At 46.9% G+C, this 25,527-nt stretch overlaps 1 protein-coding gene across 1 annotated transcript in view; it reads left to right on the top strand.

Annotated features, from left to right (window-relative positions):
- The window catches only part of LOC146340422 (uncharacterized), an 86,320-nt gene that overhangs the window by 36,436 nt on the left and 24,357 nt on the right, over positions 1-25,527 (top strand). Inside the window, exons 20-33 of the mRNA XM_084807229.1 lie at positions 1,841-2,061; positions 2,691-2,848; positions 3,949-4,176; positions 5,268-5,600; positions 7,070-7,468; positions 10,288-10,458; positions 12,818-12,975; positions 13,086-13,226; positions 13,770-13,908; positions 14,905-15,095; positions 17,616-17,741; positions 18,152-18,353; positions 23,455-23,614; positions 24,319-24,433. Of these exons, the coding sequence (XP_084663355.1) occupies positions 1,841-2,061; positions 2,691-2,848; positions 3,949-4,176; positions 5,268-5,600; positions 7,070-7,468; positions 10,288-10,458; positions 12,818-12,975; positions 13,086-13,226; positions 13,770-13,908; positions 14,905-15,095; positions 17,616-17,741; positions 18,152-18,353; positions 23,455-23,614; positions 24,319-24,433 (2,742 nt within the window). The remainder of the gene's footprint in view (positions 1-1,840; positions 2,062-2,690; positions 2,849-3,948; positions 4,177-5,267; positions 5,601-7,069; positions 7,469-10,287; positions 10,459-12,817; positions 12,976-13,085; positions 13,227-13,769; positions 13,909-14,904; positions 15,096-17,615; positions 17,742-18,151; positions 18,354-23,454; positions 23,615-24,318; positions 24,434-25,527) is intronic.

Here is a 25,527-nt window from a genome sequence, read left to right as displayed (position 1 = left end):
CTCCAGCTTGTCTGCATCCTTCTTAAAGTGTGGTGCCCAGAACTGGACACAGGACTCCAGATGAAGCCTAACCAGTGCTGAGTAGAGGGGAACTAGTACTTCCTGGGATTTGGAAGCTATGCTTCTATTAATGCAGCCCAAAGTAGCATTGGCCTGTTTTGCAGCCACATCACATTGTTGGCTCATCTTCAGCTTGTGATTTACAACAGTTCCAAGATCCTTCTTGCTTGTAGTGTTGGTGAGCCACGTATGCCCATCTTGTAACTGTGCATTTGGTTTCTTTTTCCTAGGTGCAGAACTTGGCATTTATCCCTATTCAATTCCATTCTGTTGTTTTCTGCCCAGCGCTCCAGTCTATCAAGATCATGTTGAATTTTGTTTCTATCTTCCAAAGTATTAGCTATCTCACCCAATTTTGTGTCATCTGCAAATATGATCAGCATTCCCTGCACCTCCTCCTCCAAGTCATTAATAAAAATGTTGAGAAGCACTGGGCCCAGGACTGAGCCCTGCAGTACCCCACTTGTTACCTCTCCCCAGTTGGAGAAGATCCCATTGATAAGTACTCTTGGAGTCCAATTCTGTAGCCAACTGTGGATCCACCAGATCGTTGTTTCATCTAGCCCACTAGTTGAGCTAGTTTGCTCACCAGGAATTTATGGGGCACTTTGTTGAAAGCTTTGCTGAAGTCGAGGTATATGATGTCCACAGCATTCCCACAGTCCACAAGGGAGGTTACCTGATCAAAAAATGCAATCAGATTTGTCTAGCAGGATTTGTTTTTGACAAATCCATGTTGGCTTTGAGTAATCAATGCATTGTTTTCAAGGTGCTTTCAGATGGATTGCTTTATCATCTGCTCCAGAATGTTCCCAGGGATTGATGTCAGGCGGACTGGTCTGTAGTTCCCAGGTTCCTCCTTTTTACCATTTTTGAAGATAGGAACAACATTAGCCCTCCTCCAGTCATCTGGCACTTCACCCACCCTCCATGATTTCTCAAAGAGAATAGACAGTTGTTCTGAGAGTTCTTCTGCCAGTTCCTTTATTACTCTAGGGTGCAGTTCATCTGGCCCTGGAGATTTGAACTCATTCATAGTAATTAGGTGTTCCTTGACCATATGTCTATCGATCTCAAGCTGCAATCCTGCCCCTTCAGCCTGTACTTTGCCTTTGCCATGGGGGTCATAGACCCTCTTTTGGGAGAAGACTGAGCCAAAGTAAGAATTGAGCACCTTTCTTTGGCATCTGTTATCATTTTGCCATCCTTATTTAATAGCTGAACCACCATTTCTTTCCTCTGTCTTTTACTATGCACGTATCTGAAGAAAGCCTTTTTGTTGCTTTTAGCATCCCTCGCTAACCTCAGCTCGTTCTCAGCTTTAGCCTTCCTGACGCCATCCCTGCAATTCTGTGCTACCTGCCTGTACTCTTCCTTTGTTGCTTGGCCTTCCTTCTACTTCCTATATGTGTCCTTTTTTGTTTTCAGGTCATCTCTCAGCTTTTTGTGAAGCCACATTGGCTTCTTCTGTTGTCTTCCACCTTTTCTTCTTGTTGGAATTGTCTGTAATTGTGCCTTGAAAATTTCTTTTTTTTAAAGCTCCCACCCATCTTGGACTCCTTTTCTCATTAGCGTCGCTTGCCATGGGACCTTACTGATCATTGTTCTGAGTTTATTAAAATCAGCTTTTCTAAAATCCAGGGTACGCGTTTGGCTACACTCGGCTTTTGCTTCCTTTAGAACCAAGAACTGAAGTATAACATAGTCGCTTTCCCCTAGAGTTCCTCTAACTGCTACTTTACATGGTCCCAGGCCACATCTGTATTTAATCTGCAAACAGGCAGAGGGGGAGATCCTGCGCCGAAGGCACCTGGCAGCAGAATATGAAGAAAGTGTGAGCAGACAGCTCCACTTACTGAGTCAGGACCTGAGAAGCCAGGAAGAGCACTGGGTGGCATTTAATTCTGCTCTCCGGGAAGCGAAGAGGTTGACGGAGGCACTGGCAGATTTGCTTTCTTCTGGAGAAGACCTAGCCTCAGGCTCTAAACCAGACCATCACAGGTCAGAGCAATACTTCCTAACAAACCAGAGCTTGTCAGCATTATGGTCTTGCTGATTGTTACGCTGATCTTAATTTCACTGTAAACTGAACACGATCTAATAATGTAGCCCTGCAGGAGGAGTGAGAAAGTTCAGTCTGTACTGATAGCAGAACTCCCACCTATGGTTGCTCTATCCACTCCCATCCTTGAACTGGAACAATGAAAGAAAGGAAATTAAGAGTGCAATCCTATGCATGTTTAGCCAAAAATAGATCCTACAACTCCCAGCAGCCCCAGACAGCATGAGTGGCTGGGGGATGCTGGGAGTTGTAGGACTTATTTCTGTCGAAACATGCATAGGATTGGCCCTTAGCAACAAATATCAAATGTATATATCCTTAAGTAAATACAATATTTATATATGGATCTAACCCAAGTATTTAAGTGTCAGTAATGACCCTCAGTACTTTTAACAATCTGGGTATTATTGCTTTATACTATAGTAAAGTTTAGAGCAACAAAACCATGATAGTCACAGCTTTTTTGTGGAGAGTTTTTGTTATGTACACATAGAACCTTCCTATCTAGAGCGGTTGCCTTCAAACAGATTTATTATTGTATTTTTTCTCACTATCATCATGGTTTCAGGTTATTAAGCCTCCTAGATGCTGCAAGCAACCAGTTGTCCAGCACAGTCATAAAGGAGAGCCATAGGCTCATGCTCTGGGGTGTTCTAGGAGAAGGAACAGGGGCTCACCTTCTTAACAAAGAGAAGACCAGGTTGCTCACCAAGGGAGAACTTGTAGGTAAATGTAAACTCTTTAAAACAGTTTGCTTTCCAGTCTGTCTTCATGTTATCATCATTAGGAAGGGCACATCTGCCCGGCATAGATAGACAGACAGACAGACAAACAGACAGACAGACAGACAGATACTATACTCAGTTTGGAAGTAGTATAACAGTAATGTCCTTTAAAGGCAGCTACATTTATTTTGCTAACCCGAATTGCCAATTTCTACAACTTAGTATGCCCCTCTATTGCACATTGGTAAATCCACATAAGAATTATTTGAATAATGCACTAAGATGATTGGCTGTTCGAAGCTTGGCCTTAGTTTGGTTTTCTTTCCCTACTTGGCCTCCCCTTCTGCAAGCAGTACCATGTGATTCTAATCTGCCAATCAGATTGCAAGCACCAAATGGAGTGATGCAGCAGTGCTTATCTCCTGATGATGCTTAGAAAGAGATCAAAATAGATGTTGTTTTTTTAAAGGGGTAGATATTTGAGAAAATGAAACAGGTGTGGAATGGAGAGATGGCAAAAATGAATGCAAATTAGCTAGAGCAACTTCTGCTAAGGTCCTTTTTTCATACATGTGCACCCAAGCAAATCACTCCTCCAGACTATCAACTGAATGAAAGACTGGATTTTGAATCCAGTTAATACAGGACTTCTTCACATGGAGCTTTTAATCTTCCTATTGAGACTGGTTACTCATGGAAGTTTGCGGGGCCTTTAGATGACGTCATCAACCTCCAGGGTGTCTCCTGCATTAAATGACCTTTATTCCATTTTTTTAAAAGATCAGAGATACTGAGCTATCAAATTACAGTGCTTGAGTTCTGCTTGAGTTCCTCATGAAAGGAGGAAATCGCACAATAAGAGGAGCTAGACCACAGCCCCCTCTAGCGGCTGTATGATGAAAGATATCGAAGACTCAGATAAGGGGGAAAGGTGGGGGAGGACGCGTGTGTCAAGGGAGTCCATCATGATCCTGCATTTAAAACGGAAGCAGAAAGCTTCATTTTAAATGTGGGATTTTAGGCTGTTGTATAGATACAGACCTGAAATTTCAGAGGCATCACAGCTCTGTGTTTATTTCTTGTTTCTTTTTCTGTCCTCAGAGCCAGATGGCTCTGTGAAGGCACATGATGCTCTGCACCAGGATGCTACCACTGGACTGATAATGCCCAACAGTGATGTTGTCATGCTGTTGCCCAACCAATCCATGAAGCCTGTGCCCACAGATCACTTCCTCCATCCTGATACCGGAAAATTGCTCCCAGTAGCTGGGAATGTTGGCTTCGATGCCATCAACTCTAAGCTCATCCCTGTGGTTGATTTAGCATCTGGTAAGAGCCCTACTTCATGGTTCTGCCTATAACTGATTGGTGGGAGATTGCGGACAGCTAAAAGGAAGTACTTCTTAGTAATGTGCATAGTTAAACTATGGAACTCACTACCACAAGATGTAGCGATGGCTTCCAATTTGGATAGTGTTAAAAAGGGGATTAGACAAATTCATGGAGGATAAGGCTATTAATGGCTACTAGTCCTGACAGCTATAACCTACCTCCAGTATGAGCAGCAGTAGGCCTATGTACACCAGTTGTTGGGGAACATAGTCAGGAGGGTACTGTTACACTCATGACCTGCTTGTGGGTTTCCCATGGGCAGCTGGTTGGCCACTGTGTGAACAGAATGCTGGACTGGATGGACTCTTGGTCTGATCCAGCAGGCTCTTCTTCTTACATTCTTACCTGCATTGATCAGCCTTATTGGGTGGGTTGGTTCACTGATGTTCAACTATCACATGTGATCTGTACTCAGACTGGTTCTGTGCTGGTTCCATGTTGAGGCACAGGCGACCCAGTTTTCATATTACTGTTCACCAGACCTGCACAGCAGCCCACCAAGCCAAAGGCAACCCGCATAAGAAGCTGCCCTCTACTGGGTCACATCATTGGCCCATCTACTCTGATTGGTGCATTCTCGTAAGGCAATCTTCCCCAACCTAGTGCCCTCCAGATGTGTTGGACAACAACTCTCATAATCCCCAGCCAGCATGAGCAACATTCTACACATGCACCAGAGTGGTAGAGTGTCGAGTGGTAGAAAGCACAGTACCACTTCAACCTTTGGGTGGGTGATCACATTTTAAATGTTCCCCTCCTCACAAATAGAAAACCAGCACTTCTGGCAAAGAGCTGAGATAGAGTTTTACTCCCTGCTGCACCAGTTTTCTGTTTGCAGTGATTTCTAACTGGGACTGAAGTGGTACAGCCCATTATGCCACATCATTCCTGCCTCTTTCTCTTGCATGAGTAGACCAAGCCAGAACTATCACAAGGTGATTTCACCATGTCTATTTTGTTGGGAGTAACAGAATGTTTCATCTGAATGCGTTCTCATACCATCTAAGACCACCTTTGGTTCCTCTTAGGAGAGATCCATCACTCGGAGGTCCCCATCTTCTCCTATGTTCCATATCCTGTGTGTCCCAGCACTGGTCTACCAGTGAAGACTAACCTACCAGTTCTACAACCTGAGAAGCTATTTAAACTGGGAGGCCTGATGCAAGATCCAGCTACGGGGATAGAAGTGCCAATACTCGCCATTACCACTCACCCCCAAACTGGCCAAAAGCTGTCCTTGGGTGGGACATACCTGAATCCTCTAACAGGAACAGTGACTCCTCTTGAAATCGGGGGACCTATGAGAGCACCAGGAGGGAAAATTGTTCCAATCCTTGGAGTCAGTTTGGATAATAACTCAGGTAGGTGCAACAGTTCCCTGCTGTGTTCTGGTTCATCCAGTTTTACTTTTGCAAGAACGATAATGTGTGAGGGGGGAGAGTGTAGCTCAGTGATAGGGCACGTGCTTTTAGGGTGGCTTCTTATGCATCACCAGAGGAAATGCATCACCAACAAAGAAGGCACAGATCTGCATGAAATTTACATATGCTAATAAATATGTATAGCTGGAAATTTAGAAATGACTGGGCAACTTCACGGGTGCTGCTCTGCCTTTGTAGAGTTCTTTATCTTTAAACCAAGCTTGGATGCCTTCAAACAGAGGACTGTCCATTGAGCATTTTTCACCTGGGACCTGGCTAGTCAAAAGAGATGTGGGGGGGGGGAATAGTGAGGCTAGAGGTGGGAGGGAGGGGAAAACAGCAAGGCAAAGGGATAGAGGGGAGAGAAATAGTGAGGCTAAAAACTGGGAGTGGACAGAAACAGCAAGATAAAGAGGTGAATGGGAGAGAAAGAGCAAGGCTAGGGGCTAGGAAGGGAGAGCAAGAAGGCAGCTAGGGAAGGGAGAGAAATACCGAGGAAAGGGATTGAGCAGAGAGAAATACCAAGGCTAGAAGCTGGGAGTGGGGTGGGGGGAGAGAGAGAGAGAGCGCACAAGGGGGAAAAGTCTGTGTGGACAGAAGAAGATTGGGTGGGGCCAGGAAGCAACTCTTTCCTTCTCTTCCTACCCGCTAAACAGATGATCAGCAACACATTCAGGAACAGGAACAAGAACCTAGCACTGTAACATTTTTCTTTTCCCCCCCTAAAAATAAATTTTTCAAGGTGGGAGGGAGTGGAAAGCTTTGCAGCGCCATTGGAGGCCCCCCATGGGTGCCATGGTGCCTGCAGGTGCCACCCTGGGGACCATTGCACTGCATGCTTTGCATGCAGAAGGTCCTGAATTCAGTCTCTGATATCTCCAGTTAAAAAGGGATCCGGTAGGTGATTACGGGTACGATCTCTGTCTCGGCCAGAGACCCCGAAGGGCTGCCAGTCAGAATAGCATCGTATGTCACTATGCTATCTTCCTATCTGTCTATCTAACTATCTAAAATTATTTCTGGAACCCTCTCAAGGTGGCATACAGGATAAAAACCACACAAAGTGGATAAAATAAAATATCCAGCAGGTAGTCTGCAGGCAAGATCCAGCACCAAAGATCCCTAGCCAGCCTTGAGTGCAGGAGTAAGCAAACTTATGGGGCCTATGGATACATTGACATAGTAAAATCCCCACAGAAAGAGTGTATGAGGTCAATTTCACTTGATGGACATTTAAATGTAGACTCCTGTGGTAAATTTTGCTGCTTATCTCATGGGGGAATTGCACTGGAAACAAGTTGTGAGGTAAATATATCAGACCTTAAGATGAAAGGACCTGTTCAGGTAAAGCCTTGACATGGGAAAGTGAATATCCGGATTAACCCTTTCTTGCTTTTTTCTGAATGCAGGTGACGTAGTTCCAGTGGGGGGCTTACAGGGACCCTCAGAGAGTCTCCTGCTTGTTGGGGATTCCTTTATTGAACCACTGAGTGGGAAGGTGGCTCGCATGCAAGGCGTTTGCCTTCAGCAAGACAAGATGGCCCCCCATGCAGGGGGTTACCAGGCAGTCTTGGAAGCCAACTTACTTGTAACTCAAATCCATGTGGCTAAAGCACTAAGAGAGTATAAAGACACCCTTTGCGAGGATCTGTGCTGTGCTGGAGATGAGCAGAAATCCCTCAAAGCTGCAGAAAAAGACATGATAACAGCCCTTTCCTGGAAGCTGGATTATTTGATGTACTGGCTACGAAACCTAGAGAAACAACGAGATCGTGCTTTGAGTCTCAAGAGCACCGGTGCTAAGCTGGGTAGGTGTTTGCGTGAAAATGTACTCAGAGTTGGCATGTAACATAAGTAGCCCATATGCCCCAGGTGCTCTCATGTGCTCTCAGCTTGGCTTTCCAGTCTTGTGGCTGCTCTTTTTCCTGACTCTTGTCTTCCTCAGGCTCCCAGCCTCTCACGAAGACCCCTCCTGAGGACTCCCCTGACAGACCCCCTCAAGCACCTCTCCACAGCTCCTTATATTTGCTCCAGTCAGAACCCTCCAGCCAATCAGCTTTGGTATGGCCAATATTCCATCACCTCTGTTTCAGCTTAGGACCAATGGGCATCTTTAGAATGTTCAGTTATTCTCCAATCAGATGGTACCAATTTCGATCCGACTTTCCCATATACAAAGATAGAAACCTGGCTTCTTTTCCCTCTCAGTGGTAATAGTAACTGCCATTTTACCACCCCACCACATTTACAATATACCTTTCCTCAGGCACAAGACTGGAGTAAAAGGCATATATATTTCTTCTACTGTTAACCCATTCAGTCCTTTAGGGCACAATCCTATGGAGATAGGCAGCCGCCTCTGAACTTGAAGGCAACTGCCTAGCCAATGCAGGGCAGGAGAAGCATGGAGGGGATCATTCCCTCCGCTCTTCTCCTGCCCTGCATTTGCGGCTAAACAGCCAATTTCACCATCTTGCAAGCACGGACCATGGGGCCATTTGCGAAAGGGAGGAAAAATAGGTTCTCCAGGAACTGACCTTGGAGCACAGGCTCTGAAGTCAGTTCCTGGAAAACCACATGTCCTATGGCTGTCTAGCTGCTGACTAGCGGCCATAGGATTGCTCCCTTAGTCACTGAAACAAAACATAAAGGTTAACCTTTTACCTCAGTTTTACCTCAGTTGCTTCACAGATGGTATGGAACATAAGTGGCCATATGACCTAGGCAGCCTAGGTTATATGGCCCTAGGTGGAGGGAGAATTAATAACAGGTTTATACCCTGCCCTTCAACAGGTTCCCAGGGCAGTTTACAAAAGTTTAAATGACAATCAAGCAAACTAAAATAAACATATTAAAACAGGCATGTTAAAATGCCACACTCTAAAAGCAGCCAGCAAATGGCCAGCTATATCTTACACACAAATGTAATAATGCCCTAATTCTTTTGATGAATGAAAAGCAGCCCCAGAAGCCTGCAATTTTGTGTGGAGGGGTGGCAGCAGTGGGGAAATGCTTGACCACTGCCATGCTGGCCGTTTTTATGCTGTAAATCAAAACTGTGATTTCTCTCCCCCACCCAGCCCCCAAGGTTCCAGTTGCATGTGGAGAAGGGTAAATGGAACACCACAGGGGGAGAAGCAGTTTGGGATGGGTGTCCCACCCTGCTCTAGGGCGGTCATTGAGAAACAGAGCCAGGGGTGGGTTTAGGCCAGGGCTGTTGAACCTCTTTCAGCCCGAGTGGTGAATTTAATTTCAGAGATGTTCTCAGGGGCCACATTCCACTGATGGGTGGGGCCAAATGCAAAAGGGGTGGGGCTAAAAATAAAAAACACAGCATATTGCAGCTTAAAGCTCCTTTTGCCAGCAACTCAGCCTTAGGAGAGGCATTTCAACCTTTTAGAGTAGGGAAAACTGCACAAAAGCCACAGAACGATTGGCAGTTGGAGGAAAGAGATTGGGGCCATGTGCATGGCCTTCTGGGGAACCCCTTAGGGCTGGATTGGGATCCTGGGATGGCTGGATTTGGCACCCAGGCCTGAGCTTTTCCACCCCTTGTTTAAGCGGGGGGGGGGAGCTATGGAGTTGGGGCGGACTTGATTCTCAATGTTAGCAGTCACCAGAGGGAGAAAGTAAGTTTAGACCCTACCTCTATGGGGTGAGCAATCCTGCCCTTCTATTTTCTCCCATGTAAGTAAATAGTTGAGTTCATCCTCCATACGTATGTGCACGTGCTCATGTGCGCGCACACGCACACACACACACACTTGTTGTCATAGGTTGCTTCCAGTCTGAAGGCTTCTAGCACTATCAAACAAAAGACATTGTGCAGCTATTTCATCTTTCCCTCCTTAACATTTTTTTTTTTTGTGGTAACACAAAAGACAGAAGAAGGAAACACAAGAGGGTACCTCACAATGACATCTGGACCTCCTTCACATTCCTGTGAACAGAGCACGGTGATTGCACCTTAAAAGCCTCATCTGGAAGCACCCAGAGTGATGTCAGGGTGGAAACTGAGCCCATAGAGCCCCAGAGCAGTTCTGATTCTGAGGAGGAACAGCAATCCGTGGGAGAGGAGCTCGCTCATCTCTCACAAGCACAGCAGCTGGCAGAGATTCCTCCTGCCAGCATTCCTGGGATAGATAGTGACCCTGGCAGTGAGAGAGCACTGGAGGGGGGCTTGCTGGACGCTTGGCGCAGACGCAGGGAGCGACAACAGACGGAGGGTGCCGAAAGGAGGCGTACCGCTTGTTTGGCACTCAAACAACAGTCGCGTCCCAAGGACCCAAGGGAAAGAGAGTGTATCTCTCCATAGCCCATGAGTTCAGAGTCTTCCCGTGGTTCCCCTTCAAATGTGGACCAACTGCCTTACCTGGAGCTTAGGTTACTCTGCTATCTTTCCCCAGTGCTGTTCCTTGCTTAGTCACTAGTGATTAGTATCTGAAAGAGTCATAAAGGAATAAAGGAATAAAGCCTTGGAAAGAATCCTCGTCGTCTGTGACCTGAGTTGGCTATTGGAGGGGACTGCAAGAGGCAGCTAGGGCGCTCCTGACAAGTGATGGGCATTTGCTGCAGTTACAGTTCTGACTCTGTTGTTTTGTTGTTGTTGTTGTTAAACCAAAATTAGGGATGATCAAATTTCCCAGCACAGAACTTTGGATGCCTGCCGTGTTTGGGATGAAAATCCCGGATCCTGGTGGTTCTGACTTGATGGTACCCATCTTAGGTGTGGAATGTGACTGGAAAACAGGGCAGCCAATACCGCTAGCTGGGACGATAGAGGACGCTGATGGGAAAGGTAGGGTCCAGGATGGGCTGTGCACCTTCTGTTTCTAGTGGTCATGGTGAAAGTGAGCAGACCTACAGTCATTGGCATGAAGTTGAGCGCTGATATGGAGGACTATTGCCATATGAGAGGCCTATCGCTATACATTGGTTGTTTTTCCAGATGGCTGTTTCTGTGTTTTTACTGTGTTCTTAGAATGCTATGGGGTGGATGGTATGCTTAATGTTTAGAGGAGAGGGTACCAAGGCTACCAGGCCATTTCCCCTGGAAGGAAGCCCTGCCCCTTCATAGTAAGGGTCTAATGATATTGAAAGGAATATCTCGTCCTGCTTGGATCCTTAGGTCAGTGCCAGCTCAAGGTTTTAAGGTCCTCTGGATATCCTCAGTGGTTTTCCTGTCTCAGTGAGTCTATCTTCTCACCACCATTGTCACCAGCTGCTATTGCTTGCCATCATTGTTCCCACTTGTTTGCTTGAAAGGCAGAGACCCAGTGAGCAAGCAGGCCATGGCATCTCCTGCCCCTCCTTCTCACCACCACCGTTGCCTGGGCCAGAGCAAGAGACAGGGGAACAAGTAGGTTGCAATGGTGAAAAGGAGGAGCAACTCCAGGGGACTCTTGTCAGCAGGCCCCTGCTGGGGTGTGGGCCCTCAGCAGGTGCCCTGCCATACCTACTGTTGATGGTGACCCTACAGCCTTAGGTCATCTTCAGAGGCTCTCCTCTGGGTGCTCCTGCCAAAGGAAGTTAGGCAGGTGGCTACAAGGGAGAGGGCCTTCTCAGTGATGGCACCCCATTCATGGAGTGCCCTCCCCAAAGAGGCTCTCCTGGTGCCTACATTGTTATTTTTTGGGTGCCTGGCACAGACCTTTCTTTTCTCCCAAGCATTTTAGAAATTTTATGGCTATTCTTATATATCCTGTGCTGTTTGTCATTTCATATTGTATTGTATTGTATTGTATTGTATTGTATTGTATTATTTGAGCCATTTGTTATCCACCCAAAAAACATTCGTTATTGGACAGATTAAAAATACAATCAATTGATAACGATATGTGACAGGGACAAAGCCATGGCTTAGGAGGCTGAGCATGGGATGATACTACATCAGGGGTGGGGAACCTCTTTCAGCCCAAGAGCTGAATTCAGTTCCAGATAAACTCTTGGGGACCTCATTCCAGAGGTGGGTGGCCCTGCAGGCAAAGGGGGCAAGGCCAAAAACACAAAAACTACCAGCATTTGGTAGCTCAAAGCTCTTACTGACAGTAGCTAAAACTTAGAAGAGGCATTCTCCATCTTTTAGAAGGGGGGGGTGCACAGAAGCCAGGAAAGGAGCTAATGGAAGAGGTGTGGCCATTTGAGGAACCAAGGAGGGTTGGATTGGGACTCCCAGGAGGGCTGAATTTGGCCCCTGGGCCGGCAATTCCTCACCCCTGTACTATGTGGAGAAGGGAGGGCAGGGGAGCTAGACTCTCACCTTACCTTGTTTTCCCTCCTTAAACCTGTTCCCCCAACTACTTTTCTCCCAGCCAAGCTCTGAGGCTGGTTGTAAGCCCCTCAAAGAGAAAAGTGGCAGCGCAGGGGTGGAGGGCGGGCGACTGCGTGTGAGGAATGGCATGGGTGAGAGGGATTTTTCAGAATCTCCTGTCTGCTCAGAGCTTCTGCACTTTTAATCCCTCTGCCCGCCACCTCCCCAATCTTGCTTTATAACTGCTAGCCACAGCCCACATTCAAACACTCAGTTCACGCCACTGTCATGTCGGTTAGATCCTGAGCATGTTGGTACAGGCTACAGGTTGATCAGTGGTGAAGGAAAGGCACTTTGTGCATGTGCAGGGCACTTGACATTATCAAACAACATTATGTCGTATCATCTGGGGGGGGGGGTTAAAAGAAGGGGCATGGCCAAAGATGGGAGAGAATGGATGCTAAATGGGTGTGGCTACAGGGGATTTTTCCTACTGACATGACTGCCTGATAGGGGAGATGGTGAGTGTGGGAAAAGGATATAGGTGGTCTCAAGTTGGGACCCTTTGTGGTTCAAATGTCAGCCTGGAAGGAGGTCGGTGGAAACCAGGAACTTTAACAGGGGTGCTGTGATTAGTGCAGCCTTCCCCAACCCGCTGCCCTCTAGATGTGTTGGATAGCAACTCCGATAATTCCCAGCCAGCATGGCCAATGGCCATGCTGGCTGGCAATTATGGGAGTTAGTCCAAAATATCTGGAGGGCAGTGGGTTGGGGAAGGCTGGATTAGTGGGGTTCCTTTCTTCTCAAATAACCCCACACTTTTCACAGTGGTATGGGTTCTACCTTGGTACAGGGATATCTTGCCTTCAGTGAATAAAAACAAATGTTCTCCTTTGGCCACTTGTAGGTCTGGCACCGCTTGCGGTTGGCTTCAGAACCATTGATCCCATCACAGGAGAGATGGGTCCAGTCATTGGGGCTCAAATCAACCCTTGGACAAATGCTGCCATTCCCGTAGTCCAGTCCCTAGGGAGTTTACCAAGAGGAAATCCAGACCCAGATCTGGTAATACTTGTTAACCAGATTTTTTTTTAAAAGGAAGAAAAAGATTTTCCTTCTTTGTCAGACTCCTTTCTGATACTCTCAACCTGTTAAAGGAAAGCTTTGTTTTACAGCTGGCTGCCTTGGAGAAGGAGATAATAGCCAAGCGAGCATACTGGCGCTGCCAAAGGGAAAAAGAAGAAGAGCTCTTTAAAGAGTTGGATTTTTTATGTCTGGACATCCTGGATGCAGCCAATGAGGGCAAGATGAAAAAGGTGCTGCTTGCCTTTGTGCATCTTCTATGAAGGCTTAGGGCTTCTCCACATGGGGCTTGAGATTGCTCATTCGTGGATGTTTGCGGGTCCTTTAGGTGACATCATCAACCTCCAGGGAGTCTCCCGCACTAAATGACCTTTATTTTTACAAGATTGGAGATAATGAGCTATCAGATTACTGCACCTTGAGTTTCCTCGTGAAAAGAGGAGGTCACACAATAAGAGGAGCTAGTCCACAGCACCATCCAGTAGCTGTATAATTAAACACAGGAACATAGGAAGCTGCCTTATACTGAGTCGGACCATGGGTCCATCTAGCCCAGTATTGTCGACACTGGCTGGCAGCGGCTCTCGAGGGTTTCAGGCAGGATTCTTTTCTAGCCCTACCTGGAGATGCCAGGGACTGAATCTGGGACCTTCAGGATGCAAAGCAGCTGGTCTCCCGCTGAGTGAGGGCCCTTCCCCTCTTTCTTCCCACTAGTGCCCTGAAGCAGAGTGTAATTTTAGCTGGGTTCTCATCTTTTTCTCTCTCTCTCCATGCAGTTAAGGTACAGGGAGAAATTAAAACCTGCTGATGAAATCCGTCACTTCCTGGAAGAGTCTTCAGCCCGGGAAACTCACAGGAGAGCCAGTAGGGTCCTGACCATGCTGTGGGACTCTGAACAATCTCTTCAAACAAGAGGTAAGGAAATGTTGCTTCTGGCTGGGCATCAGGACAGGATGTAGCCATCCTGACCATTCTAGGCCATCATGCATGCATAGTTCCATCCTCCCCACCTTCCCTGGAAGGGTGGCAGCAAGATAAGGTGAAGCAGTGGAGGCTGGTGGCTCTGATGTCAGTGCGGCGGTGAATCTGCTCCAGGTTCCACTCAGAGCCAGTCAGGACTCTAAAGGACCTATCCAAGGTGCAGAGCACCTTGGATAGGTCCTTTAGAGTCCTGACTGGCTCTGAGTGGAACCCGGAGCAGATTCACTGCCCCACTCACATTGGAGCCACCAACCTCCACTGATGTGAAGTACACTGAACACTCTGAACAGCTCTATGAATTATTTTTATTTTTATTATTAATAATTAATTAAATGTAGGATGCAGGTATTAACTTCCCAGTGTATCAAGGGTTCAAAAGAACAACCACAGACTCTCACACAACCATTCCTGCATTACTCTGTACTCTCTTTTTTGTACGCTAATACAAAACAAACCATGGGACCGCGGTGGCTTAGTGGTTAAGATGCTGAACTGCAGATCGGAAGGTCGGCAGGATGGCAGTTCAAGACCCGAGTGCCACGTGACGGAGTGAGCTCCCGTCTTCAGTCCCAGCTCCTGCCAACCTAGCAGTTCGAAAGCAAGAAATTGCAAGTAGATAAATAGGTACCGCTTCGGTGGGAAAGGTAACAGCATTCCGTGCACCTCGGTGTTCAGTCATGCCGGCCACATGACCACGGAAGCGTCTTCGGACAGCGCTGGCTCTTCGGCTTAGAAATGGAGATGAGCACCACACCCTAGAGTCGGACACGACTGGTTGGGGACACCTTTACCTTTACCTTTTTACAAAACAAACCACATGAGGACAGGCTATTAAGCAGACAGTTCTCCGTGGAGCTCGCCAGTCATTAATCAGCCTTCTGAGTTTCTAACACTGCTCTTCATTGAGAGGCTTGCGTTTGGTGCCTACAGTGGACAAGGACGAGAGAGACCAAGAAGCCAGAGTTCGGCTTTTGCTCAGGAAGACTCTGGAAAGACTGGTGCAGTTTATCCGAAAGGTACAGCTGGAAGAAGGACGGATCCAGATACAATTGAAGGAGGCGGAGCGGCAATGGAGCAGAAGCCTCTGCACTGAGGAGGCCATCAAAGAGAAATCCAGAAAGGTGCAGTCAGCAGATCCCTGGCATGATCTATTGCGATCTGGCTCTGATGCACATTAAAAAACCCAATTCATGTATCTTCCTGTCCATAAATTGAAACTGCTTCTCCTTGGTGTTCAAGATCAAACTTGGTCATGGTGAACCTGCAGTGCAATCTGATACATGTCTACTCAGCAGTAAGTGTCATTGTTTTCAATTGAGCTTACTCCTGGGTAAGTGTATATGGGATTGCAGCTTTACATGCTTATTGTGAAGAATTTAGACTCTGCCATTTAATCGAATAATCCTCAAAGTGACTTTCAGCAAATAGTAGTAATACAAAATGGTCTGGCCTTTTCCTAATAAAAGGAAATGCATTACTCGAAACGAGGGCAAAAGCGTTCACTGATTTGCATAACATTTTTATCTGCTAATCTATATGTATAGATGCACATTTAGAAATTAAATCTAGAATTTAAATAGAAATACAATATATCTCCCCATAGTGGGGAAGGCTGTGACCAGGTGACCTCTATTTGAAAGGCTACCAGAGGACTGCCCTCTGTTTTTAAAGCATTCCCTGTTCAAAGAGCTGCCCAGTCAAAGACTGGTTTAAAGATGAAGAAGAACCATCAGAAGGGAGAGCAGAAGGGCCTTGAAGCTGCCCACCAAGAGCACCCGGGCAGCAGACTGGGCAAGGCACACGGGTCATCCGGTCACAGTCTTCCACACTCCATACTGTATTTCTATTTAATTATAATTGTTGTTCAGTCATTCAGTCGTGTCCGACTCTTCGTGACCCCATGGACCATAGCACGCCAGGTCTTCCTGTCCTGTGCTCTCTCCCAGAGAATGCTCAAGTCCATATTAATTGCATCAGTGATGCTATCTAGCCATCTCATCCTCTGCTGCCCCCTTCTCCTTTTGCCTTCGGTCTTTCCCAGCATCAGGGTCTTTTCCAGAGAGTTTTCTCTTCGCATTAGGTGGCTAAAATATTTGAGCTTCAGCTTCAGTATCTGTCCTTCCAATGAGCACCCAGGGTTGATTTCCTTTAGGATGGACTTATTTGTCCTCCTTGCAGTCCGGGGGACTCGTAAGAGTCTTCTCCTGCACCACAGTTCGAAAGCATCAATTCTTCGGCGCTCAGCCTTCCTTATAGTCCAGCTCTCACAGCCATACGTTGCTACTGGGAAAACCATAGCTTTGATTAGACGGACCTTTGTCGGCAAGGTGATGTCTCTGCTTCTTACTATGCTGTCTAGGTTTGCAATAGCTTTCCTCCCAAGGAGCAAGCGTCTTTTAATTTCATGGCTACAGTCACTGTCTGCGGTGATCTTGGAGCCCAAGAAAGTAAAATCTTTAGATCCTCTTCACTTTCTGCCATTAGGGTGGTATCATCTGCTGCGTATCTGAGGTTGCTGATAATTCTCCCAGCAATCTTAATTCCGACCTGTGATTCATCCAACCCGGCGTTTCTCATGATGTACTCTGCATTTGCATCTATACATATAAATTAGCATAAGCAAGCTTTCTGCAGATTTTTTCTTCTTTTTTGCTGATACATTTTCTCTTTTTAATTATGCATTTCCTCTGTCAAGGGATCCTTGGAGGACTCTCTCAGTCTAATCCAGTAGCCAAGTCCAGACACAGACAAAGGGATTCTTTTCAAAGCTTTATTCTTCTTTTACAACTTAATAACTCTACAGGTAGCACTTAGATCTGAGCAGCAGCATCCCTATGCCCTAAGTTGGAACAGTTGGTCCCCGTTTGAAAGGCAGTTACTGGCAGACCCCTGAATATAAGGACTAGGGAGAATCCCTCCCCTTTTCCCTTGGATCCCCTGGGCGCAACCGTTCTTTGAGCGCGAACCATTTGGCGCCGCTCTCTGCGTCTGCGCTGCGCATCCCCCCCAGTCTGCTATCTGTGCTGAGTCACTCCCTGGACTGCTTTCTAAACTAGGAATGTGGGTGGGAGGAATCTCCGTCAGCTGTTGGCCCTGGGAAAAAAGGAGCGCACTCCTCTCCCGAAGGAGCAACTGCTCTTCCTCAGCATCAGAACTACTCTGGGATTCTATGGGCTCAGTTTCCACCCTGACATCCTCTTTTCTGGTGCTTCATAAATGGCCGCCCTACTTCTCATAGAGCCTCAGTTCTCTGCTTTCCATGCCAGTCCAAACAGTTAATTAACATGGGATAAACATTCTCCCAGATATAACAAAGCTGTTTTCACCTAGCAGCTCTGAAGCTCTCACTGGGCCCAGAAGGAAGGTGGTCAAGAAGAAAGGAAGGAAGAGATCAAACCCAGCTTGACATGTCATATTTGTGGCTGCCAAGAGATGAATCCCAAGGAAGCCAAAATCCTGTGGGAAGTTTTCAGTGTGCACAGGAATAGCTTCATTTTAAAATTTGGCAAAATCAAAGCATTGAAACTCAAATTTCTCAAAGTTCCAGGGGCTGGAGGGTGTTGAGGATGGGGAGGAATCGAACCAGGAGTTAAGAACAAACGGCATACCCATTTGCAAGCATATTCTTACGTTCCTTTCAGACAATGCTGCATCTCGTGGCTGAATTCCAGGAACACATCACAAAGGAGCAGGCCAGCATGGAGAGTGCATACTGCAGGCTTGAATATCTCCGATACTTGTCAGATACGCTGGCCTTACAGGCAAAGGTACGGGGTTCCTCTGGGCATAGGTGCCAAATTGAAAGCAACCTTACTACCAGGTGTGTCTAAAACAGCCTTCCCCAAGCTGACTGGGAACGATGGGACTTGCAGTCCAACACATCCAGAGGGCACCAGCTTGGAGAAGGCTGGGAATGATGGGATTTGAAGTCCAACACATCCAGAGGGCACCAGCTTGGGGAAGGATGGTCTAAGAAGTTCATCTAGCAACCAACACCCATATGCTGTGAAAATAAACACCTCCCCAAGACAATAAACACCTCCCCAGGGCTCATTCACACATTTGAACCTCCACTTGAGAGATTACTTCCGTTAGCAGTTCCTGGAGCTGAGCACCATCCGGAAGCAAATGCAACAGGCAAATGTTTGCCGGAAGTTATTTCTTTTCTCTGTCTCAGGACCTTCTCTCTGGATCGCCCCAGTGTTTCTTGAACTACCCGGGAGCCAGGTTCTATGGTGTGGCTGACACCCCCCACGGAAGTTGGGAGGTCATCCATCGCAAACTGATCCCCTTGCTCAAGTCTGTGGTCCAGGCACTGGAGGAGAACAAAAGGGGGCCCTCGTCCCCCGAGATGCTTCTGGGTCTGGGATCTGGAGAAGGTGAGGCTTGCAATGTCATTCTGTTTGCAGCACTTTAAAAAACAACAACTGAGGCACAGTAGAAGCCATATTCTGAGCAGCAACATACCTGTGATTTAGGCCCCTGAAGGAGGGCTAAACTACACACTGCTTTAAGTGTGGAGTGTGTGGCTGACCCTAACTTTACTGTAAGCGCACAGGCCCCTGGTCTGGATCAGGACCACCACACATGGGTGGGAGGTTAAAACTTCCTATACAGCCACTTCCCCCTCTAAATTAGCACCCTGCTCCTGTGGGGACTAAAGAAAGGGGAGGACTCCATTGGCGTTCTTTTAACTGGACTAGGGGTTCCCCCACAACGGAATGAGATAAAGCAACATTGCCACCTGCTGTCAATTAAGGCAAAAAGCGAACAGGAAACACTGGTGCTGTCCAATTAACTCTAGCACAGTTTGAATGAAGTGAGTAACAGGAGTCAGCCTGATGTCAGATTAAAGATGCAGCAGGTATCAGAGAGGTTTTATAAATGGATATCAAAGAGGTGCTATTTGTTTTTTAATATTTATATACTGCCTTCTCACAAATGTCACCAAGGCAGCATACAACAATACAATAAAAAAAATATTCCATTTAGAAAACAACATTAAAACAAAATCAAAGCCACTTTGATGTTTCAGTGTTTTAGGCCTGGAGTTTAAAAAAAAAAAAAGCTGCTCCATTTGGACTGTGCTGTATGCCTCTGGGTTGTTTCCTCTGCACAGCCTGGCCTCCCTCCTACACCCGAAAATTTCAGTGAGGAGGTGCACAAGAGAAATGGCTGTTGGGCTGTGCCCTTGCATCATTCAAACTCTTTTGCTGCCGCCCCCGTTACAGGATTTTAACTTGTAAACACTACACCTAAACCACTTCCCTCTGCATTAATTCGCCTCTCACTTTATTCAGTCGTATAACCAGAGCCTGTTAGGGCAGAATTCCCACCCTCAGCTTTGCAGCCTGCGGCCAGAAAATCGATCGCAACTCTTTTACTCTCCCCTGCCCCTGGGCATCCAAGTTTATAAATGGTGATACAACCAGACTCAGTTGCATCATTGATCTTAGTGGGGGTTTGCTTTTAGACAATGGGAGGCTGGAGCTGGGGAAGTATAGACTGGGACTGGGAAGAGGAGTAGACAGGCAGCCAGGTTCTGCTGACATGGCCAAAAGCAGTCTAGCAGCTGCTTCAAACTGTTCTGCTGCCCTGGTGCGGTTCTGGCTCTCTGCACCCACCATGCCACTCAGCAAATGGGTGAATCACGTCCCAGAGGGAGCAGGAACAAAGCAGCAGTGCTTGGGCAAAGCCTCGGGGGCCATCTGGAACCATTTTTAGCAATCCTTTGTCATCAAGAACCCATCCTGGTTCTTAAGGGTTGGGGTTCACTGGAAAGACTCCTTGGAGAATATCGTCCCCCGTAACTGAAGCCTCGGAAAGCCAGTTCCTACTCTCTTCCCTCCCTGGGGCACCTTTGTGTAACCCCTCACCGCCACCCCTGGGATGTACTGAGGAACTATGTGGCCAGAGCCAGTGAAGCGGTTCCTCCTTTCCAGGTGCACGCTGTCCTTCCTCCTGGCCAGCCAACATTCACTTGGGGAAGAGCCCTGCCCTGCCTTGACCCCATGGCCCACATAGCTTCTCTGTACCCACATTCCCAGGAACATATGTGGGTGGGGATCGGTCCAGATTGGCTCAGCATGGGGCAGTTCCTTTGACCTAAAAGCCCTGAGTTTAAAGCAGAGGTGGGCAGACTTTTGGGGTTGGAAGCTACATGGGCCCCCATAGAACACTTTGGGGGCTGTGCAAATGGGCAGGGCACATTAGCACACGCTCACACCCCTTTCAGACACACACACACACACACACACATTCACACACGCATCTTCTCTCTCTCTCTCTCTCTCTCTCTCTCTCACACACACACACACACACACACACAGAGGGGGAGGGGGAGGGGGAGGGAGAGAGAGAGAGAGAGGGAGGGAGACTCTCACACATACACACACACACACCTTATTCACACACATGCAGCTGTTATCTGGGATCTGCCATGGGGATGAACACTCCCAGTTTCTCTCTACCTGGTCTGAACATAGGCCTGTGGCTCACCTCAAAGTGGGATGTCGCACACCTTCCACTGACCGTAAGGGAGCCACCACCTTTTCCCGTGATTTGGGAAATTTCAAAGAAGCCCCATGCGGGACAACTGTTGAACCAGGCCATTGACCTGTAGCAAGAGCCACAATTTGGACAAGACCCTGCTTCATAGAGGGCGGCACAGAGCCCAAGACTTCTGCATGGGAACACAGTGGCCCAGAACCTCCCTGCATAGTCCCAGGAGATTCTGGGATGCAATTTCAGTTCGGGCACGAAAACAGCCATCGTGGAAACAGAGAGAGAGCACCCAGGTTTACAGCATGCTGCGTCAGCATGGCCAGTGCCCCTGGAAGCAGACAACTGCCTTGTCTGTGTTGTGGCTGTGACAAGCAGACTCAAATCGTGTGCGTTCTGTTGTTGTTGCTATTTACTAGAATCCCTGTAGTGTGAGGATGTGATCTAAATGTACAAAGCAAGAGTGCATACACACGACCTCTTAACAATTAAGGTGTAACTAATGTGTGTTAAGTCATCTTGACTTGGACCACATTCTGTTCTTAGTTTCAAACAGAAGAAAGCGCTTGTTGGATCAGACCAAGGTCCACTTAGTAGAGCATTGTTTGCAAGAGACCCTAGGACCAGTAGGTACTATGTGGTCCACCAGAAATCAGCCAGTGGCCCACCAGTGAACCACAGTCTAACTTCAACCCAGCCCTGCTACAGGGCACTTGGAATCATGGTTAAGCTACCCTGCTGGATTGAGACCCTTCTTGAGCCAACCAGGTGCAGCGATCTCCAGATAGTCGTATTATTATTTATGTATCATTACATTTATATCCCCATTTTTTTCCTCTTGCAAGGAACCCAAGGTGGCTTACATGATCCTCCTCCATTTTACCCTCAAAACAACCCTATGAGGTAGGCTAGGCTGAGAGTCAGTGACTGGCCCAAAGTCACCCAGGGAGCTTCATGGACAAGTGGGGAATAGAACCCAGGTCTCCCAAGTCGCAATTCGACACTCTAACCACTGCACCACACTGGCTCTCCCTTTCCTTTCCTCCTGTCTCTTGTTAATTTCTTTGGAAAGAAAACTAGGGGATGGGGGAATACAATCCAAACTGGGAAGCATCCCAAAAACCTTTACAATTCATCAGCACTTTCAAAATAATTGGTGATTATTTAAATACCAAGAACAGCATTAAGGTAATTAATAACAGACAGATTAAAAAAATGTGTGCTGTTCCTCCTTGAGCTGCTATCGATTGCAGTTTCTACTGCAATGCTTCAAGTCACTTCACTATACTCCCGTACACATCAGAAGGAAGAAGGGATTGGCAGCCTGGACTGCAAAGCAAAGAAAGAAAATGAGAGATTGGCCTCCAAGTGCCTTTTGGTCATTTGAGTATATCAATTAGTTTGACACTGGTGGCACTGAAGTCCGAACAGGTACACACAGGCTGCCCAGAAGTCTGTTGCTCCCTTCTACAATTCCAGCTGTTTTCTTGTGTTGCCCCTGATGCCTGCAACTCCTTTCCGGAATACTTCCCCGGGGCTAACTCTCTTTCTGTCCAGAGAAATAATACTTACTAATTAATAATAATACTTAACATTTGCATTGTGCTTTCCAGTGTTCAAAGCACATCAAATGTATTATCTAGTTCAGTCTTCCCCAACCTGCTGCCCTTCAAATGTGTTGGACTATAACTTCCTTCATCCACAATCGTTGGGGATGATGAAAGTTGTAGTCCAACACATCTGGAGGGCTCCAGACTAGGGAAGGCACATCTAGTTGTCATTCTTACAACAAGCCTGTAAGGTTTTCGTTATTTATTTATTGCATTTCTTAGCCGCCTTTCAAGGCTGCAAGTCTTCCTAAGGCGACTTACAATATAAAACATACCGTTCTGTATCAGCGCGACAAGTCCATAGAATCGTAAATTACTTTTAAAACCAATTTTAAAATGAACCAGTAACTAAAGCAGCATCAATCATAATAATGGAAAAACCTTTCAATTAAGAGCCAAAGATGACAAATACGTTTTTAAACCGAGTGGAGGCCGGTGGCCCCGATGTCACTGGGATGGTGAATCCACTCTGGGTTTCAGTCAGAACCGGTCAGAACTCTACAGTCAGAGTTTTGCACCTTGGATAGCTCCTTTAGAGTTCTGACCGGTTCTGACTGAAACCCAGAGCAGATTTACCACCCACTGACATTGGAGCCACCAGCCTCCACTGTTTAAACCCCTCTGAAACACAACATCAGATGGAGCCAGGCATCTCTCTCTTTGGAGGGAATTCCACAGTCCACCACTGGGAAGACCCTCCAGAACCCACCAAGCCTTTAATGATCTTAACGGTGGGCCAGCGAGTAGGGCTTCCAGCAATTATCTTAACAGGTAAGTCAGTACTATTATGGGGGTGCAAAGCCCACAGACAATGTGCCCTCCACCAGTTGTTTGCAGGTGCCATGAGGTGAGTCACCCAATAGCCACCATGTATACTAAACATCATCTGTATCAGAGATGAGAAACCTCTTTCAGCCCAAGGACTGAATTCAATTTCAGTGTTTCGGGGGGCTGCATTCTAGTTAGGTGGGTGGGGCTGAAGCAAAGGGGTGGGGCCAAAAGCAAAAGGGGTGGGCCCAAATACAAAAAAACCCAAACCAACCCCAGCATATTATAGCTTAATAGTCTTACTTTCAGTAACAAAGCCTTAGGAGAAGCATTTCGACCTTTTAGAATGGGGGGGGGGGTGCACAAAAGCCAGGAAACCACTACATCATTAGAGGCTGGAGGAAAGGGGTGTGGCCAGGGGAAGGGGGCGTGGCCATCTGGGGAACCCCAGCAGGCCAGATCTGGTCTCCAGGCCTGAGGTTTCCCACCCCGGATCTATATCCATCCATGCACTCTTGTGCTGGCAAAAGCAGGCCCGGAAGAAACATGTGTTTATAATCCTTCAAAGGAGGCCTCTCAGTACTTCTCATTCCTTTTAAAGGCTACTCGTCCAGAAGCACTTTGAAGGTATTTGAAGCTCCCGGCGAAGCGCTCAGGACTGAAACAAGGCAGGATACGGCTCCCGCTGCAGCTCTCTCACCAAGGTCGCCTTCTTGGCTCACGCCGAACAGATCGCAACTCTTGCAAGAAGTCCACAGCAGGTGAGATCGTGTGGATGAAGGTTTTCCTCTGAGTTTGGCTTGTGTTCCAGGGGAGGAAAATAGTAGTAGGCTGACAGTTCTAAAGCAGCTTTCCTGCAACCTAGTGCCCTCCAGATGTTGGACTACAACCCCTAGCATCCCCCAGCCAGCCATACTACAGTGTCATCGATACACAAGGTATTTTGCAGAGTGACAGGCTAAGACCGCTCTCTTTTCCCAGGCATTTGGCAGCACATGATGGGTTTTAATTGGTCCTGGATGTGTCTTTAGTTACAACTGACTGTTCAAAGTTGTTTTTAATTATATGTTGTTTGTGTATATTGTCTGTGTGCTTTTATGTAAATGGCTTTTAAACTTTATTTATGTTATTTTAATGTTTTAACTTCTGTAAAGCGTCCAGAGATTTTCAGCTATGGGGTGGTATAGAAATGTAATGAAGAAGAAGCAGTAACAGCAGCAGCCCCACAGGGCCCTGCCCCATGGAGCTTGCAATCTGAATTTCAATGGCTGGGAGAGACAACAGAGGGAGAAAAGCTATGAGATTGGGAAAGGAATGGGAGAGTCACAGAATGAATATCAGAAATGCTCTATGCTTCCGCCTCCTTACACACCCCATTTTAGTCATGAGGATGTCCTCTTTCCCACAAAAGCAGTTGATAAATCCACCCGACCCTCCTGATGTAACTGTGCTCTGATTTGGGCAGGATTTTCTTGGAGAAGCATGCCAGCGAAGTGGTGCACCTTGAGCTGTCTTTGATGGCAGAGGAAATCAACATGCTGTCTTGCTTTTGTGAATCATCGAGACTGAAGAAGAACCTGGTGAGAAAGATGCCTATCTATCGAGAGCCAGCGTGGTGCAGTGGCTAGAGTGCTGGACTGGGAGTGCAGAGACCCACTTGACCCAAAGATCATTGAGTGACTTTGGGCCATTCACAGACTTTCAGCCTCACAGGATTTTTGTGAGGACGACATGGAGAGGAGGGTCATGTACATTGCTTTGGGCTCCTTGGAGGGAAGCCAGGATAGGAATGTAACAAATACATAACTTATTAATTAATTAAATTGAGGCAAAGAAGATTTTCTTTTGGGAGCTTCCTCTAATTTCTGGAAAACCGAGATACTTACATGTGGACAAAAGGGTCCTGCTTCCAGTGGAGGCTGGTGGCTCTAATGTCAATGCAGCAGTGAATCAAGTCAGTCAGAACTCTAAAGGAGCTATCCAAGCTACGGATAGCTCCTTTAGACTGGTTCTGACGGAAACCCGGAGCAGATTCATTGCCCCACTGACATTAGAGCCACCAGCCTCCACTGCCAGCATCCAGCTCTCAGTTTTTTGAAAATGTTATCCTCTCCAGTTTCAGAATCATGCAAAAACAAAAAAACTGTTGCTACAAAAATAACACTTTTGGCACCTTAAGGACAAGCAGATTCATGGTGACAGACGTTTCCATGGCTCAGAGCCAACTTCAGTAAATGCATGAAGTGTTAGTTAGCAAATTAACTATATCTACGTTAATCTATCTAAATATATACATACATGCACACACACATGAGTACAGTGAAAGAAACTGAAAATAGTGGAGGCAAACTTTCATGAAATGCAAGAGTTGCAGGGCCAAACTACATGGTACATTAAATGTGTGATTGGATTAAAACTGTCTGATTATTATTCGTTTGTTAAATAGCGATCGGGGGGCCCCATCAGGATCAGGACTGTGGTGTGGCGATAAGGGGTTAAAGGAAACCTGTTCATGTTACTGTTCTGGTTCTGATGGGGGTCCCTTGCAGCTGCACTTTAGCAAAAACAAACAACACCCACAACATTAAATGCAGTCACGCGTTTCACATATTGTGTCGTTTGTCGTGGTGACAGTCTGTGGCGTTCACTGGATCTCTGTCCGTTAATTCCTTTG

Source organism: Heloderma suspectum, chromosome 6 (assembly GCF_057233095.1).
Source record: "Heloderma suspectum isolate Gila_16-S chromosome 6, 16-S_ref, whole genome shotgun sequence".
Taxonomy (NCBI): domain Eukaryota; kingdom Metazoa; phylum Chordata; class Lepidosauria; order Squamata; family Helodermatidae; genus Heloderma; species Heloderma suspectum.
The sequence above is the reverse complement of the archived record's forward strand: the minus strand, read 5'-3'. Positions and strand labels throughout refer to the sequence as shown.